At 31.6% G+C, this 18679-nt stretch overlaps 1 protein-coding gene across 1 annotated transcript; it reads left to right on the top strand.

Moving 5' to 3' along the window:
* Positions 1 to 830: 830 nt before the first annotated feature.
* Positions 831 to 17353, top strand: LOC134710288 (uncharacterized). Its single transcript, XM_063570588.1, has 18 exons — positions 831 to 897; positions 2125 to 2190; positions 2612 to 2796; positions 2945 to 2987; positions 3427 to 3611; positions 4933 to 4975; positions 6075 to 6259; positions 6785 to 6821; positions 7245 to 7429; positions 7860 to 7905; positions 8147 to 8331; positions 9273 to 9309; positions 10539 to 10723; positions 12508 to 12544; positions 13463 to 13647; positions 14573 to 14609; positions 15412 to 15596; positions 17286 to 17353. The coding sequence occupies exons 2-18, from the start codon at positions 2126 to 2128 to the stop codon at positions 17318 to 17320; spliced, it is 1860 nt and encodes a 619-aa protein (XP_063426658.1). The 5' UTR covers positions 831 to 897; position 2125; the 3' UTR covers positions 17321 to 17353.
* Positions 17354 to 18679: the final 1326 nt, after the last annotated feature.

Below are 18679 nucleotides of genomic sequence, written 5' to 3'. Positions count from 1 at the left end.
ACGAATATCACTACGTTTAAAACAAAATTTTTTCTCTGAGGTGGGCTTCTTATATTTCAGCTTTCTCAGATTACCAAGTAATTAAAACATGCTGCATACAAACCACCTTATTTTTTTACTAGTAAAATTCATAAATAATTTCTGATTATTATTATTTTATGTCCATTTTTGGTCCACTAGAAAAATCGATTGATCTATTTTCCTGTCTTAGGCTTTCAAATGCATATACCTAAAACCAAATTACCACTTTGCTCCGGCCTCCAAAAAAGTAAATACATAAATAAAATTAAAATAAATTTATAAATAATAACACCTACAACAACAAAAAACAGCCGCTCCAAAAAAATAGCACAAAGATCTATTTGAAGAATTCTATAATTTTGATATACAACACGTTTTCTACGAGAGAAAATCCCTGTATTGTTCCAATTTTCCAATGCGTTTTCAAATATTCGAGTTAATTTGTCGTTGTTTTCTATCCAACGGAGAGATTGAAACTCTGTCAGGTCGACTGAAATTTACTTTTGTATGTATATGTCCTCGGCAAATAAATGATAGCCAACAAAAAAAGTGACAAATAAGTTGTAAAACTTCTGCATTCATCTTTACGCAGAGTCCTGGTAATTAAATGCAACAACAGAGAAAAAAAGCTTTTGTAATGTAAGGTAGGCATGTACTGATGATGTCTGAGGTCTAACTGAAAAGTCCCCAATATCATACCGTGATCAGGAAGCAACAGAACATAAGACACGTTATAACGTTCTACACTTCGACATACATAATCCTTATACTTGAACGGCGTGATGTTAGTAATGCACATCTGTGAAATTCTCACGACTTTTCTGATATACCTAACATTCATGTCATTTCATTTCTTCGCTAACTACTACACAGAAGGTAAGTGCGCAGTAGACGACATATTCATAAATAAAACACTTTGTATCATTCTATTTCAATTCTTTAATTATGATTTTGTTTTATAAAAATCAATCAGTTTTAAAACAAAAACAAACACAATCATATGTACTATCAAGATATTCTATTTGAATATTAAGAATATAATTTTTGTATGCTGTCAGACTATGGTCCTTTTATATTCTGAGATTTTTATTTTCTGTCATGAGGAAGACATATGTTGCAGACGTCATTCATCGTTATACTAGATTTACTCAGGAAAGAAACACAAATTAATCCATTTGCATTTTTTGTCCGAATCGTTAAAAAAATATTATTATATCATTGATTAGATATCCATATGGAAAAATCTTTGTTTTCATGAATTGCATCCAATTGGATGTTGTCCGTCACATTGTTTTTCGTATTATAGGTTTGTATATTAATCAGGATAATTGTTTTAACATTTTGAATATTTTACATTTTGTTATTTCGGGGTCTTGTATAGTTTACTAATCGAAAGGGGTTTCGCTCATAGTAAAATACCCGACGGTCTTTTCAATCTAAGTCATTTATTTTCTGCTTTCAAAGGTCAATAAATAAATTTGGTGTTTTTACTGTCTTCAGATTGGTTAAAATTATTAGTTTTATTTTCAATGTTATCAATTTTGATGGCGACACGCCCACTCTGACGTTGTGTATTCACACGCCAACATGTGTGTACGTTGTTATTGTTAATAAACATAATATAAAACTTTCTTTGAGCCTTATTTTTGATAGAAATTTATTTATAATGAATGGCAATAATTTATTTTGATTTTATTGAACCATAAAACTAATTTTTGACTCTTCACATTTAACATAATCCGCTTCGCGGATTATTCAATGTGAAGAGTCAAAAATTAGTTTTATGGTTCAATAAATTCAAAATAGATGATAGCCATTCATTAATTGACAATCACATCTCTCACTGGATTTGTCATAAGTTGTGGGTCAAGTCAAATTCTAAATACCTGCCAGCAAGAAAGAAAACACATACTAGTAAAATAAAATAAAAGCACTTCCGTTAACATGAATTTACAGTTGATTTGTTAACCTCAACAATTTTCTTACTGAAAACTCATTATTAAAAGGGGAAATTTTACAAAAAATACCATTATTAGCTAAAGTCAAATTTGTTCACCCATGTTAACTGTATAGTAATGTACTGACTTTATGTTTCAACAATAGAATGAAGATCCTAGTTTTGTTAACGGCTTGTCTTCTGGTGGCAGCTGATGCCAGACCGACAAAAGAGTAAGTATTTACTACGATTTATCAAATATTCTTTAACTCATAAGAAATTTGCATCATTTATCATAATTGAATTAAAAACCAAATAATAATAGGAGGTCTGGATACGATCTTCAACAATCGTCAAGACTATATACATAAGTATCTATACGTGTTATGTTTTAACTCGGCCTAAAATTCATGCAAGGACTATCAACAGCAAAATAGTTAATATATAGAGAATAGATAAAGACATTCTTTTACGAGGCTATTGATTTTGGAAGATTGTAAAGACCTTTAACGTTGAAGATCCCCATAAAAATTGTTAACTTACATTATTCAAACCGTTCATAAGGTTTTGAATTAATCTACTGTCTACTTTCACAACCCTTCCCCTTTGAAGTCTTGCGAGGACATATTTACTTTACCTGTAATTCTTATTCAGGGAGAGATTCCTGAAAGACACATTCCAGGGTGTATTAGATCAACTGAAGGTTCAACTCCATGCCTTGGGAGGTACATTTACAGATACATTTAAACAAGTTGGACAAGCTGCTGCACAGTCTGGATCAGATTTACTGAGTCAGGCTTTACAACAAGCAACACAACTTGCTGCAACTGGGGCAACAGGTAAGTAATAAAACAAAGCCAATGACAAGATTGTAGGTTTTTCGATATGAGAGCTTTTTATCTGTGTTCTTTGAAATGAACTTATTTGCGTAGATTTATGAATTGACGCCCTGAATTAATTTTTTTTAAACTCATTTCGTTTTTTCAGATCTTCTAACAAATCTTCAACACACCTCAGATCAAGATCCAAGGTAATGAACAATGTGTTTTAGATTTTCTACTGTTTTATTTTGTTCATGCTATCATACGTTGAAAAAAGCAATATTTTGCATTAAAGTTTTAATGTTTGGTTAACAAATGTTTCAAATGCCTATTTATTAGATATTAGTTTTGAATCCTCTGTTTTTTATTTGTTTTTGTTACTATTTGAAAAAAACTATTTTTATCATATTTGGTTATCCCAAAGCAAAAGTAAAACGACATTTATTGCATGCAAATTTGCTGGGTAAATCTTTTCATAGATCAAATATACAAATTAACATTAATGGTCAGACATGCAACAATGTTTCATGTTATTAATTGCGAAATGTTTTCTGGAAAACATATTGTTGAAGCCTTAACTTTAAATATTGTTGTATCTATATTGTTGAAAAAAGTTGTTTATACTAAATCTGAAAATTTGTTCTTTAGCAAGAGATTTCTGAAGGATGACGTACAACACATATTGTCGCAATTGAAACTTCAGTTGAATGCATTAGGTGGAACATTCAATGAAACCTTCAAACAAGTTGGACAAGCTGCTGCACAGCAAGGAACAGATTTGTTACACCAAGCTTTACAACAAGGAACAAATCTTGCAGTGAAAGGAGCTTTCAGTATGTGTGTTTTATAACGTTTGGTTTTTCATCGTTCACATGTTTATATATAAAAAAAGTGTCTATTTTTACGAACCAATCTGTACGGATAAGGTTGTGAGTTACAGAAAGCAGTGAACTTATATAGTGCAATTCACATTCTATTACTTTGTCATTTAATTTCCAAATGCCTATTTGAAATTCATACAACCTTAAAAAATGAATGCAACGATCAGTAAGCAGAGATCCTGTGTTCTGAAACAACAAAGAAAGCTAGTTTAAAAATGTATTTCCTACCATATATGTTTGTAGGTTGAGATGAGCATTTAAAGTACGATAACAAATATGTGAAGATTTTGCCGCCAAGAAAAAGTGTAATGTAAATGTAAAGTGCATTGCCTGATTTCATAAATTAAATCTAGGAAAGAACTTCGTTCATATAATATCTCTTGTAGCCAAAGAACACAATTTTCCTCCACAAAATTATGTTTTGAACATAATCATTCTTTTCTCCAATACCCTGACATTGCCGTGGTTATTTCATGAAAAAGAAATAATTTTGAAACACTGTTTATAATTTACTCTCTCTAATTATAGACATGAATCAAAATAGATGTTAGATTAAAGTTCAGTTAGACATGAACTAAACATAAAAAGGCCATACACATATTTTCGAATTTGTTGTCACATGGTTCCTGTGCGACGAAATAAAGAAAACGACATGGCAATTATACAAATCTTCTGATAAATTATTTTGAATCTAAAAATGATTGAAAGAAAAACTATAACTGCTGAACATGGTGAAATACAAAAACGTTTGAAAAATTAGACGGTACACTGAAGAAAAAAAAAAGAAACAAGTAGGACAACTTGCTGCTCCACAAGGAACAGATCCCTAGGGCGATCGCTACTTTATTTTTTAAAAACAATAAGAACCTGTTTTGTTTGAATCTACTTTGGGTGTCTGGAACCAAAACTTAAGTTCATCTTTTAGTGTATTGTATTCCAATTTCCTTTAACTATTATCATTGATATCATTTTGACAGCCCTTCTATTATCTGTTATTCCAGATCAACAATGAATGAATGTCACATAAGTTGAAATTTATTTATAATAATAAACATATATTGTTTTTAAATGTTTACTCGAAAGTGTGTACCATGTTGTTATTTTGTAATCGCGTTCCAGGTTATTGTTGTGTGTTTCCTTTTCTTGCTGGAAGCTTGTGTTTTTCCTCTGATAAAATATGTATGTGAAATACATTTTTTTATTCATTATTACCATTACATTGTTATAAGCAGAACTATTCAGTATTATGAAGACCTGCTATACTCTTTTGCAGATTTGTTGACTAATCTTGCCCACCCAGATGGCACAAAAGCAAGGTAATACGCTCCTGTTACCAAATCTTCAACACTTGTATATTTCGCTTTTATAGCAACATAACGTAGTAGCTTTAAAAACACTAAATCATAGAAGGCCGTCTTTGTGTTTTGCATGAGAAGACTTATTTTCTGTGAAACATATTTTTTTCATCTCTCAAGGTATTATAAGTGCAACCTACTTGATGTACGGGCAATTGTTTCAATGTTTTAAAAAGTGGTAGGAATCAAATTTAGTTTAATCACAAGAAATTATACGAAAGACGTTTTTGTTATCAATGAAAGCTGTACGGCTACTCACCTCTCAAATTTGGTGGACAATAGTCTCAATCGAACAACATCTTCTGATTTTTATATTGTAGAATAAACTTAAGATATCCGTACGCAAACGTAAAATGTAGATATTTTGTGCTGCCATGTTAACGTTTGCCCCTGCTGGTGGACGTGTCGTACTAAATTATAATCCTGGTACCTTTGATAACTATTTACTCCACTGGGTCGATGCCACTGCTGATGGACGTTTCGTCCCCGAGGGTATCACCAGCCCAGTAGTCAACACTTCGGTGTTGATATGAATATCAATGATGTGGTCATTTTTATAAATTTCCTGTTTATAAAACTTTGATTTTTTCGAAAAACTAAGGATTTTCTTATCCTAGGCATAGATTACCATAGCCGTATTTGGCACAACGTTTTGGAATTTTGGATCCTCAATGCTCTTCAACTTTGTACTTGTTTAGCTTTATAAATATTTTGATATGAGCGTCATTGATGAGTCTTATGTAGACGAAACGCGCGTCTGGCGTACCTTTTATAACTATTTAAACAAGCACATGCTTTTTTTCTATTCCAAATTACAAATTAATCAAATCTTTATCACGATTAAATAAATACTTCAGAAACTAAGTTATTTTAAACGAATTTTTGTTGAATTAACCTATACTTTATATTGTACTTTTTTTTATCGTTTTCTATTCATTGGTTTTGTGAACTGTTGCCGTTTTGTCTGTTTTTTCTTCGTCATTAGATGTTCAATAAGATATTTCAATGCTTCTTAGTATTTCATTGCTATTAACTAGAGGTTATGGATTACTTTTTCCAGCAAAAGATTCTTGAAAGATACATTCCAAGGCGTTTTGGATAAGCTTAACGAACAACTAACTGCTCTTGGACAAACATTTAAAGAAACATTTAAACAAGTTGGACAAGCTGCTGCTCAACAAGGAACAGATCTGTTGAACCAAGCTTTACAACAAGGAGCACAAGTAGCTGCTAATGGGGCAACAAGTAAGAGTCAGCATTAAATTGTCATTAGATTTATCATACTGTTAACAACATAAGAAAACGTTTTAATATCCATGTAGCATAATTAAAAAGTAACGTTGCATCTCTGTTTAAACCAATTTTGAATGCAAAACAAACAAACTATCTATGAGAGATGGCAAAAAAGAGAACAACTGCGCTGTACATCATCCAGATTAAAATAAAATAGTTTTAGAATATAAGAAACATTTAAAACCCATTCAGGTTTTTTCTCAGTTGATACAAGCACTAACGAACTGCAACTGTCTTGCATCTGTCGCAACTACATTATGGCATACAAAACAGTAAATAATTACTAACATCAATATGTCTACTTATATAATATGTCCTTCTAGCGTAAATGTTTATCTAGTGAACTTTTTTTTACCCGAAGCATATCAAATAAACTTTTATAATAGGTTATTTACTTACATTATGAAACCGATATGAAAATGGAAATATAAGATATTTTAAAAGATGTAATTACCGATTTCTTTTTTCACCATTTAGATCTTCTGACTAACCTTCAAAATCCCGACGGATCAAGGTAATGTATATTTCACGGAACTGGATTTTGTCTATTTCATCATTTTTGAAAGGTACATCTTATTAAATGGTAATCAAAACATATGTCCCCATTTCATATTGTTTTGAATGCGTTAGGTGCATTTTCTTAATTAGGGTTTTAATATCAGATTTATATTAGACAAACAATTCTTATTCTGCGCTGTGGTATAAATCCTTATTATTGACTCTAACGTATCTTATTTTACTTTAGGAAACACGTAATTGGTGTCACTCGTGGAGTAGCATCCAACTTTTGGCTTTTGTAATCTCGAATGATGTTTATTTTCCCGTTCTGATTTAATTTACAGTATCAGGTTCTAAATCAGTGCACATACAAATCTCTATTGTATAGATTTGTTTTGCAAATGTCTTCTAATAATATTTTTTTTGTTTTAAATTACAGAAAAAGGTTCTTGAAAGATACATTCCAAGGTGTCCTGGATCAACTGAAGGTTCAACTCCATGCTTTGGGTGAAACCTTTGGAGAAACTTTTAAACAGGTGGGACAGGCTGCTGCACAACAAGGAACAGATCTACTTAACCAAGCTCTGCACCAAGGAACACAGTTAGCAGCAAATGGAGCAACAAGTAAATATAAAAAAGAAGATGTGGTATGATTGCCAATGAGATAACTATCCACAAAAGATGAACGAAAAACAGATATGTAACACATAAGCAAACGACAACCACTGAATTACAGGCTCCTGACTTGGGGCAGGCACATACATAAATAATGTGGCGGGATTAAACATGTTAGCGGGATCCCAACCCTCCCCTAACCTGGGACAGTGAATACTTTGATTAACATTAATTCACAGGACTGAACATATGTGTTGTGGCCGTTTTATGAGCCCTAAATATTACAAATATTATGTTTTTATCTTAATAATATTCACATACCTCATGTACTTGAAAAAGCATTATAAGAGTTTATAAGATGGATGCATAGGGCTTGTTCACATCATAAACATAATCAGATGAAATTGCAGATTTAATTATTTTAATTTACTTCTTTCAGATCTTCTTACTAACCTTCAACACGCAGCAGTTACGGACGAAACAAGGTAGTTTTTCGTTCATTATTTGGGCAATTCTCAAGCAAATTATTTTTAAAAAAATTGCTGCAGAGATGATATTGAAAGGAAGGGTCAAGTCAAGTACACAGCCAATCTTTACAAGAAATAAAGCTTTTTCATGGATGAATATTTTACATTCTTTTATTGAAAGAATATCTCGAATGCAAACAATTGTTCGCCGATACAGATGTTAATGATGGCTATAAAAACATTTGTATTTTCTCAATAGGAAAAGATTTTTAAAAGACACATTCCAAGGCGTTTTAGACAAGCTTAATGAACAACTAAATGCTCTTGGACAAACATTTAAGGATACATTTAAACAAGTTGGACAAGTTGCTGCACAATCAGGAACCGATCTGTTGAACCAAGCTTTACAACAAGGAGCACAGCTTGCTGCTAATGGAGCAACAAGTAAATATCTTATTTTATCAAAAACTCAATACCAGAGACATACTTAGGCTCTAATAACAACTTTGGATATTACAATGTTTCATACACTCGTTATGCTTAGATAACATTTAACACTTTAATAAGTTGTTCAAATATCTGTTCTAATATTTTTCCTAAACGTATCTTGATGCTTGAAACATGCGCCCTAGGCAATAAGCAGTAGCATATTGTGTATTAAAATTATCTTTAAGAAAACGTAGGGTTTCGAAGGCATTTATGAGAAACTCCATGCAGCTTTGAGCTGCTATTAACATCTAACACTTTAAACCTAAACAACATATTAGGATTTTTTTATTGCTAATGTTATTCAATTCAAGTTGCATCTAACAATATGAAAGTGGGCATATTTTCTCCGCTTTGTTTAACTTGACTGGTAGAAATTTTCTGTTGGAAACATTTTATTATTATTGTTCGTTTTAAATTTTTCTATTCAATTTTCAAAAGTAAAAAAAACCAATTAATTAATAATAAATTGTTACATTTTTAAATTGTTACATTTGATCATATTTACAATTATAAAAATACACCAAAAGTACACAAAAATCAACACGGTAAATTACCTAACAGAAATTTACTAATCCTCCATCGCCGTTCAAACTTTCAACGAAACAAGTTACCTAAAAGAGGGGTGAAAGATACCAGAGGGACAGTAAAACTCATAGATCGAAAATAAACTGAAAATGTCATGGCTAAAAAATAAAAAGACAAACAAACAAGTAATAGTATACAAGATACAACATAGCAAACTAAAGACTAAGCAACACGAACCCCACCAAAAACTGGGGTGATCTCATGTAATCCGGAAGGGTAACATATCCTGCTCAACATGTGGCTCCCGTTAATAGGTTTCCTGTGAGCTACTTCTAAGAGCGTTTTATTAGCTCAAATTGGTTTTTTTTCAGATCTCCTAACAAATCTCCAAAATCCTGATGGAACAAGGTAAACATTAAATTTTGTCAGTATTGTATAGATACTGAAAAGTAAATTTTGTTAGAAAGGATATTGATATCTGGCAAGTAAAGGAAGGTGACTTTATATTATTATTGATTCGCATCATTTCATACATAGTCATGTGACTGTTCATCTTTTATCATAAAAGTTAGCTGTCTTTTATTAGAAAGATGCATTATATGCAAATAGGAAAGCATATTTGGTTTTGCAAGTATGTACATAGTAATTAAATCATTAGCTGTGAGCAAGTTTTAACATCTATGAGTACTCTTAAATCGGTGCGCTGTGGTTTAGTCCGTTAACTGTCATGGATTTTTTTGTGTGTGTAGTTCCAATCTATTTGGGACAGGTTTTTAATGATTTTTGTGGTTTGTTCTTGCGTTGTTGTTGTGCAGTTGCGCCATTGTCTCATCTGAGAGGATTTTGGATATTTTCAAAGATAATAAACTACGACAAATTTGTTATATTGTGTAATAAGCCAAGAGCATGAAATTTCGTAGAGGTTTGTTGTTTTTAAAATAAAAATCGTCATTTTACTATCATACGAAATAAAATATATTTTAATATACTAGTATCATAATGGCTCGAACCAGGGTTGATTCGTTCACATAAAGCACAGTAAGACAAGCATAGTAACGTTAAGTCAGTAGAATAAACATAAAAAAATGATATCTAGTGTAAATATTGATTTTTTTTTATATATATAAACCCTGTTCCAAAGCTCATGAATTCTGAAAACATCACAAGCTGCAGATAATAGTATGCATTACATGCTTAATAATAAATAGTTAAAATATTGTAAATACATACCGAGACTATTTTCTAGAAAAGTTATATTAGTGAGCAGCTTTTGTCAAATTACAATATGATGACAGTATGCTGACAGAACCTGTTTGAATAATTCGATACGTTGTACATGCACTACTTCTTCAAGTGGTGGGAGTAGATAGAAATAAGTTGACTTATTGATGAAAACGTTATTACTAATTATAAATTGTTGTATCAGTCACTGTATTACTCAATTTTCTGTTCCATTCTTTTCTCCTGTTTTTTTTTGTTTGTCGTTGGGGGGAGGGGGTTAGAATAATAGACTCTCTATAAAAACTTTTAAAAAAATCTGCATTATTCGGCTGATAATGTCTTAGATTTTAATTCAATAACAGCAGTACATTTTTGTCCGTAACACATATCTACTGTTATATAACGTTTCATTGCAGGAAAAGATTTTTAAAGGACACATTTCAAGGAGTTCTTGATAAACTTAATGAACAGCTCAAAGCTCTCGGGAACACATTTTCAGAAACCTTTAAACAAGTAGGACAAGTTGCTGCTCAACAAGGAACAGATCTTTTGAATCAAGCTTTACAACAAGGAGCACAAGTAGCTGCTAATGGAGCAACAAGTAAGAATCTGTTAATATTTTGTAATACTAGACAGTATAATATTGAAATAAGGGTATTAGTGGTTTTATATCAAACAAAAAGTTTACCCCTTGAAATAAAATGCAAGTAAGCTCATTAAACCAGGGATATCGTTACCATAAATTACTTAAAATTTTACTTTTTACTTAAAAACTGTACTTAATTTTTCCATAGATATAAAGATTTGGGTTTGAAGTTTGGTTGTACCTGTAGAAAACTTATTTCAAACGGGATAGCACATCTTAACTTTTACGGAAATGTTGTTAACCGTGCCCGGAAATTTAGAAAAGATCAATGTAAACTTGTCGCTCCTTTAAATAAACTTATTCTAAAAGGTTACCTATTCAACACTAATTAGATCATTGAATATTGTTTTTATTGGTATAAATATTGATTTTGTTATCAGTAAATTAAAAGCTGTCTAAATATTACTAGTATGTTTCTTCAATCTGTCGATACCTGTAACTTGGCATTGCACAAGGTCATGTTTTTCTCTGACGTCTTTACACTAAATCCATTGGATGTTGGTGGCTTGAACTAGCTGTCAGATAACTGCGAGTACTCTCAGATCTGTTCATTTTGTCTTTTTGTGTCGGGATGTATAAGTACCCGGCCACGTCCACTTGTATTTTTGTCCATCTGATTAATTAAGCCTTTTTCAAATAATTTTCATAGTTAGTTCTTATGTTGTACTGTTAAACCACTGTCACAGGTTAGGTGAGGGTTGGGATCCCGCTAACATGTTTAACCCCGCCACAGTATTTATGTATGTGCCTGTCCCAAGTCAGGAGCGGGGGGGGGGGTTGAGATCCCTCTAACATGTTTAACCCCTCCACATTATTTATGCAGGTGCCTGTCCCAAGTCAGGGGCCTGTAATTCAGTGGTTGTCGTTTGTTGATGTGTTCCATATTTTTTTTTCGTTCATTTTTTATACATAAATAAGGCCGTTTGTTTTTCTCGTTTGAATTGTTTTACATTGTCTTATCGGGGCCTTTTATAGCTGACTATGCCGTATAGGCTTTGCTCATTGTTGAAGGCCGTACGGTGACCTATAGTTGTTAATGTCTGTGTCATTTTGTTTTTTGTGTCTCATTGGCAATCATACCACATCTTCTTTATATATCATATACACTCTTCTATTAAATGACTTTATTTATGGATTTATCGATTTAAAAAAAGATTTACCACCTCCGTGACAATGTAAGAATCTTGTAATTCGAAAAGATTATTATTTAGAAAAAAAATAAACAAAAAAACAATTAAAAACTTCTTGGATTTACCTTCTTGTAGTTCGGTATTTTATCATACATGTACTTGTGAGAATCTTATAATCGAAATAGGATAACAAAAAATATTTCTGTGAGAACACCCACTTTTCTAAAAATATCTTACAAACAAGGAATCTAAAAAATTCAACATGTTCAACATTGTTTGCATTATTGAAGTCGAAGATTTGTGTTTGTTTAAAATGTTTATTATAAAATCATCAAACATTGTGTCTTACCATGAAGTAAATAAACTTACATTGTAATATTGTAACAAGTAAAACAAATTCGGAAAGGTGCCTAAACAAATAATACATAACTTTTTAAAGGAACACAGACAAATTTGATGAAAAAGTAAGCAAATTGACTCGAATAATGTGAGACCTAATATTCAAATGTCCTTTAATGTTTGCTAAACTTTTTCGGAAATGTAATAAGGCGGTTAAATATGTTCGAAAACACATAACAAATATTAAATCGGCACCTTTTATTATTTCAGATCTATTGACAAATCTTCAACATCCTGATGGAGCAAGGTAAAAATAAAAAAAATAAATATCGTCATAAAATAAACGAAGTAAATAAAGTTTACAGTAGTTTACTGCTGTTCAATAGTTACAATTCGATTAGGCAAATAAATCTTGGTAACACACTAAAACCAAGGAAAACCGATCAACTGTAAGTGGAAAGCAACAGAACAACAGAAACACTGAACTACATCAAAAAGCAAATGCCAACATATAGAGAAACGGACTTTAGAAAACATCTGCCATATTCCAGGGTGGGTTTAGCATATTTGTAGAAAAAAAAGTGGGTTGAACCTAATTGTATGGCTAGTCAAATCGTCTTTATGTTAAAAATCCCGCTCAAATGACAACACTTCACGACAGGAATACAGTACAAACAAACGCAGGGACACTCAGCACATACAAATACATAAAAAGATAATATTACAAATGTATAATTTTAAGGGTTAGATTCGATTAGAAAGTTTAGATAGCAGACGTACGTAAAACTAAGGATTTTCTTATCCCAGGCATAGATTACCTTAGCCGTATTTTGCACAACATTTTGGAATTTTGGATTATCAATGCTCTTTAACTTTGTACTTCAAATTTGTTTGTCTTTATGAATATTTTGACATGAGCGTCACTGATGAGTCTTATGTAGACGAAATGCGTGTCTGGCGTACTAAATTATATTTTCTAACTATTTACAGTTAGTACAATACAAAATATATGTTTCCATAATTTTCAAAGAATCTATTGTCTTTGACAGATTTATCATTAACTGTTCTGGACAGAAAAGGTTCTATGAGCTTTAATTTTATGTTCTATAACTTATGGTGCCCTCGGATCTAAGCGGATTGTATTTTTTTCAATCCGGTCATTCATGTGTCTTTGTGAGAAATATATAGTTAAACAAAAAAGTTTCTTTGTTTTTTTTTAATAAAGGAAAAGATTCTTGAAGGACACATTTCAAGGAGTTCTTGATAAACTAAATGAACAGCTGAATGCTCTCGGGGCAACCTTCAAAGAAACATTTAAACAAGTAGGACAAGCTGCTGCTCAACAAGGAACTGATCTGTTGAACCAAGCTTTACAACAAGGAGCACAAGTAGCTGCTAATGGGGCAACAAGTAAGAGTCAGCATTAAATTTGGTCATCAAAATTACTCATACAGTTAAAAACATAAGAAAACGTTTAAATATTCAAGTAGCATTACTACATGTATAAATTTGTTGTAGATAATTAAACAAAAATAAGAATGTTTGGTCGTATCAATCAGAGGTTTTCATTACTCGAAGAAAAATGCAAATTTAGTTGTAGGCTAACGATATAATACTGTTTCTGGTTTGAATTGAGAGTAATTCAACATCTCATCTGCTGCGGTTTAATATGAAATTGTAGTGTCAACTTATCCATTAATATGATTTAAGTTCGCGCAATAACGAAATGTAATTAAAACCTCACAATGTAGGTAGATTGTGTCGTAGAGATTGAAGTGATAGTCTTCCTGTAAACAGAATTATAGACTTCTGTGAATGTTGTAGTATCTCTTGTTATTGAGAAATCATCTGTCATCGTTACGTATCAAAACGATGCGAAAAGTGAACCACATCCTTTTATTGGCTATTGCGGCAGCTAAAATATGAACTGTGTCACGATACTGTTTTTAAACTCTTTGTGTTTGCTATAATGACAGCATGTTTTTTGTTTGTTTTTTTAATGCCATTTCAATATAATGAATTTTACAATTGTGTTTAAACTATTTTTATTTGTGTTACCTATATATTGCACTATCGTGTCGGTAGCCATTATAAATTATAATAGAATATGGTAATGGTATGCAGAAAAAAATATGTATATAAATCGCTTCAAACCATGAATTGACTTGCAACATTTGTAGTACATAAAACGATCGTTTGTGGAAATTGTTTTAAATCATTATATTTACAAGGGAACACATCAACATATATAATCTTACTAACCTTAAGCTCCGCTTTAATATATTATGTGACAAAAAATGTTGCAAATGTTATCACAAATTTTATTTTATTTTAGATCTTTTAACGAATCTCCAAAACCCCGATGCAACAAGGTAAAATATTAACGTTTTTATAAAAATTATATCAGGACTTATTAATGACTACGTTAGGAATATGAACAATGAATTTGTTCGTTTTGGCCAACATGAATATACCATAAAATGAACGAAGACAAAAATTTAAAGGCTTTGATGTTTTAAACATGCAACTTCGTTGTTTGGTCGGATGAATAGTTGTCTCATTGGCAATAAAACAATAAAATTAGATATAAAAAAGATGATGTGGTATGATTGCCAATGAGACAACTATCCACTAAAGACCAAAATGACACAAACATTAACAACTATAGGTCACCGTACGGCCTTAAACAATGAGCAAAGCCCATACCGCATAGTCAGCTATAAAAGACCCCGATAAGACAATGTAAAACAATTCAAACGAGAAAACTAACGGCCTTATTTATGTAAAAAAATGAATCCTTATTTTGTTTTTATATAGAATGTATAAGGAACATTATCTTGACAAGACTTAGGATTTAAGATATATATAATAAATAAACAATTACAAATCCTCACTTTGGTATGAATCCCTAGCTTTGACTTCAAATTATCAGATTTCATCGTAGGAAACACATAAGGGTGTCACATATGGAGTAGCATTCAAAGTTGGTTTTTGTAATCTGAACAATGAATCTTATTTTCTTAATTCCCAATCCAATCTTTGTTTACAGTATCAGATGAAATTTAAACTTGAAGTTTTTTCATTGCAAACATAAATCTATATCGTACATTTTTGTTTAGCAGATATTCTTTTTCCCAATGTCGTCTAAAGATAAATAGATTTACAAATTTACAGAAAAAGGTTCTTAAAAGATACATTCCAAGGTGTCCTGGATCAACTGAAGGTACAACTCCATGCTTTGGGTGAAACCTTTGGAGAAACTTTCAAACAGGTTGGACAAGCTGCTGCACAACAAGGAACAGATCTACTTAACCAAGCCCTGCAACAAGGCACACAGTTGGCAGCCAACGGAGCAACAGGTAACACTTGATTTAGCTCTTTAATCAAAGAGCCAAAATAAATTTTGTAATCCGGATTTTTTTTTAATCGGTTTATGAATTTCGAACGTCGGTATACTACTGTTGCCTTTATTTTGAATCAATTTTAACGTAATCGTCTGTTAGCGTTTTTACTTAAAACCAAACGTATCATTCAATGTCCATCTAATTGCCGATTTGTCAACTAAAAAATCCGCAGTGTAACTTTTTTTATATCCCATTGGCTGACTTAAGAAGTAATGTTAATAGTTATCAAAGGTACAAGGATTATAATTTAGTACGCCAGACGCGCTTTTCGTCTACATAAGACTCATCATTGACGCTCATATCAAAATATTTATAAAACCAATCAAGTACAAAGTTGAAGAGCATTGAGGATCCAAAATTCCAAAATTTGTGCCAAATACGGCTAAGGTAATCTATGCCTGGGATAAGAAAACCCTTACTTTTTCGAAAAATTCAAAGTTTTGTAAACAGGAAATTTATAACAATGACCACATTAATGATATTCTTGTCAACACCGAAGTGTTGACTACTGTTAAATCACTGAATAACTTAACTATCTGAAATCAAGGCTGACTTAGAAAAAAGGTTAAATCAATTAATAATTAAATAAACTGAAATCAAACTTTACAAAGTGATGGTTCTATCTTTTTTTGTTATAATGTGTAAATCGGAAATTAAAAAAAGCCCGTTTTCGTTTCAAAAACTATGCAGTGAAATAAAAACCAATCTTTCAGAAATTTCCCTTATGCTAATATAAACATCAGATATCATCAACCATACAGGAAATAATTAATTATCAAAAGTACCAGGATTATAATTTAGTATGTAAGACGCGCGTTTCGTCTACATAAGACTCATCAGTGACGTTCAAATCGAAATATTTATAAAGCCAAACAAGTGCAAAGTTGAAGAGCATTGAGGATCCAAAATTCCATAAAGTTGTACCAAATATGGCTAAGGTAATCTATACCTGAAATAAGAAAATCCTTAGTTTTTCGAAATATTCAAAGTTTTGTAAACAGGAAATTTATAAAAAAAAAATGACCACATGATTGATATTCATGTCAACACCGAAATGTTGACTACTGGGCTGTTGATACCGTCGGGGACGAAACTTTTACCAGCAGTGGCATCGACCTAGTGGTTTAAATAGTTATTAAAAGTACCAGGATTATAATTTAGTACGCCAATCGCGCGTTTCGTCTGCATAAGATTCATCAATGACGCTCGATTCGAAATATTTATAAAGCCAAACAAGTGCAAAATTGAAGGGCATTGAGGATCCAAAATTCCAATAAGTTGTGCCAAATATGGCTTAGGTAATCTATGCTTGGAATAAGAAAATCTTCAGCCGGACATGCATTATCGTTTCAAATCAAAGGTGATCTCCAGTAGTATCAAAGCAAAGCAAATGAAATAAACGGTATTAATGTTACTATATTGGCATGAGGAAACAAAAATTAATCTATAAACCAGTAAAACTTTTTTTTTAAATGTAAACCTATCTCGCTCAGGTAATTCGGGATGGTAACAGAAGAACTAATAAAGAGAACCAGATGGTTAAAGTAAATTATAGTTTACATATTTCGTATATTGTTCATATTTGCAAGACAACTTATATGCTTCATATTTTTTTTTAATTCTAATTGATTATATTTATTGCAGATCTACTAACAAACCTGCAGAAAACAGATGGATAGACAGATACAACAAATTAAAATTATATTATTGAAGTAGTTGTTTTGCTTTTTACATATATTAAAAAATATGGGCACTTATATACGGAAGAGAAAATATTTTCCTAGTCAAGAAATAGAAACAGTCTCTTCCAAAAATATGAATAAGTCCAAATTGAATTGCTTTAAAAATAAACTAACTTTTATGCTTTCATTTCAAGTTAACGTTGCCTATAGAAGAAGTTGATTTCCAAGGTGTGGTTCTTTCAAGTTGCTTGTTTGTTTTCGTTTTCTTTTCTTCTGTTTCATGGCGTTGCCAGTTTCTGCCCACTTCTGAGTTTTTTAATGTCAGTATCGTCCTCATATTTTATTTGTTAAAAGTAATATTTATATAAAGCGTTTTTTGGAGTTTAGTTTAATAAAAGTTTTCCAACAGAACCTGCTACATTATGTTTGAATGCCGTTCTGTTGTATTGTGTTTGTAGAGTTTCAGTGTCATTGATTCTTCCTCTTAAATGTTATTACTACAACTATAGACGACTTTCACACTCCTATATTTTCCCCATGCACTCCATATTAACAATATTGTTATTGACATAGTAAGATCAGATTTGTAAATAGCATAATATTCGCAGACTAACATCGAGTTTACCATCGTATCTCATTCTTTACTAGAGGCTCTAAAGAGCCTGTGTCGCACACCTTGATCTATGTGCATATTAAACAATGAACACAGATGCATTCATGACAAAATTGTGTTTTGGTGTTGGTGATGTGTTTTTACATCTTACTTTATTGGAAAATCTTGCTGCTTACAGTTATCTCTCTCTATAATGAACTTGGCCCAGGAGTCACAGTGGAAAATATTTTGAAAAAAAATCACAAAAACTTACATAATTTATGAAAATTGTAAAAAATAGACTGTAAAGGACAATAACTCCTTAAGGGGTCAATTTACTACTTTGGTCAAGTTGACTTATTTGTAGCTCTTGCTTTGCTGTACATAATTGCTATTAAGTTTAAATCTATCTATAATAATATTCAAGATAATAACCAAAAGCTGTAAAGTTTTCTTAAAATTACCAATTAAGGGACAAGTCCAACAACAAGTTGCCAGATTGGCAATTTAAAATTTCAGGGCAGCTAGATCTTGCCCTAATGAACAATTTTATCCCCAACAGAATTTATCTAAATGCTTTGGTTTCACTGCATTTTACTCCATGTACTATTTTAAGCCATGGCGGCCATCTTGATTCACAGGCCGGGTCATTGGACACATTTTTTAAACTAGATACCCTAATGATGACTGTGGACAAGTTTGGTTAAATTTGTCTTTGTAGCTTTAGAGGAGATTTTTTGTAAAAGATTACAAAATTTACCAAA

The sequence above is a fragment of the Mytilus trossulus genome, chromosome 3 (assembly GCF_036588685.1).
Source record: "Mytilus trossulus isolate FHL-02 chromosome 3, PNRI_Mtr1.1.1.hap1, whole genome shotgun sequence".
NCBI lineage: Eukaryota > Metazoa > Mollusca > Bivalvia > Mytilida > Mytilidae > Mytilus > Mytilus trossulus.
The sequence above is the reverse complement of the archived record's forward strand: the minus strand, read 5'-3'. Positions and strand labels throughout refer to the sequence as shown.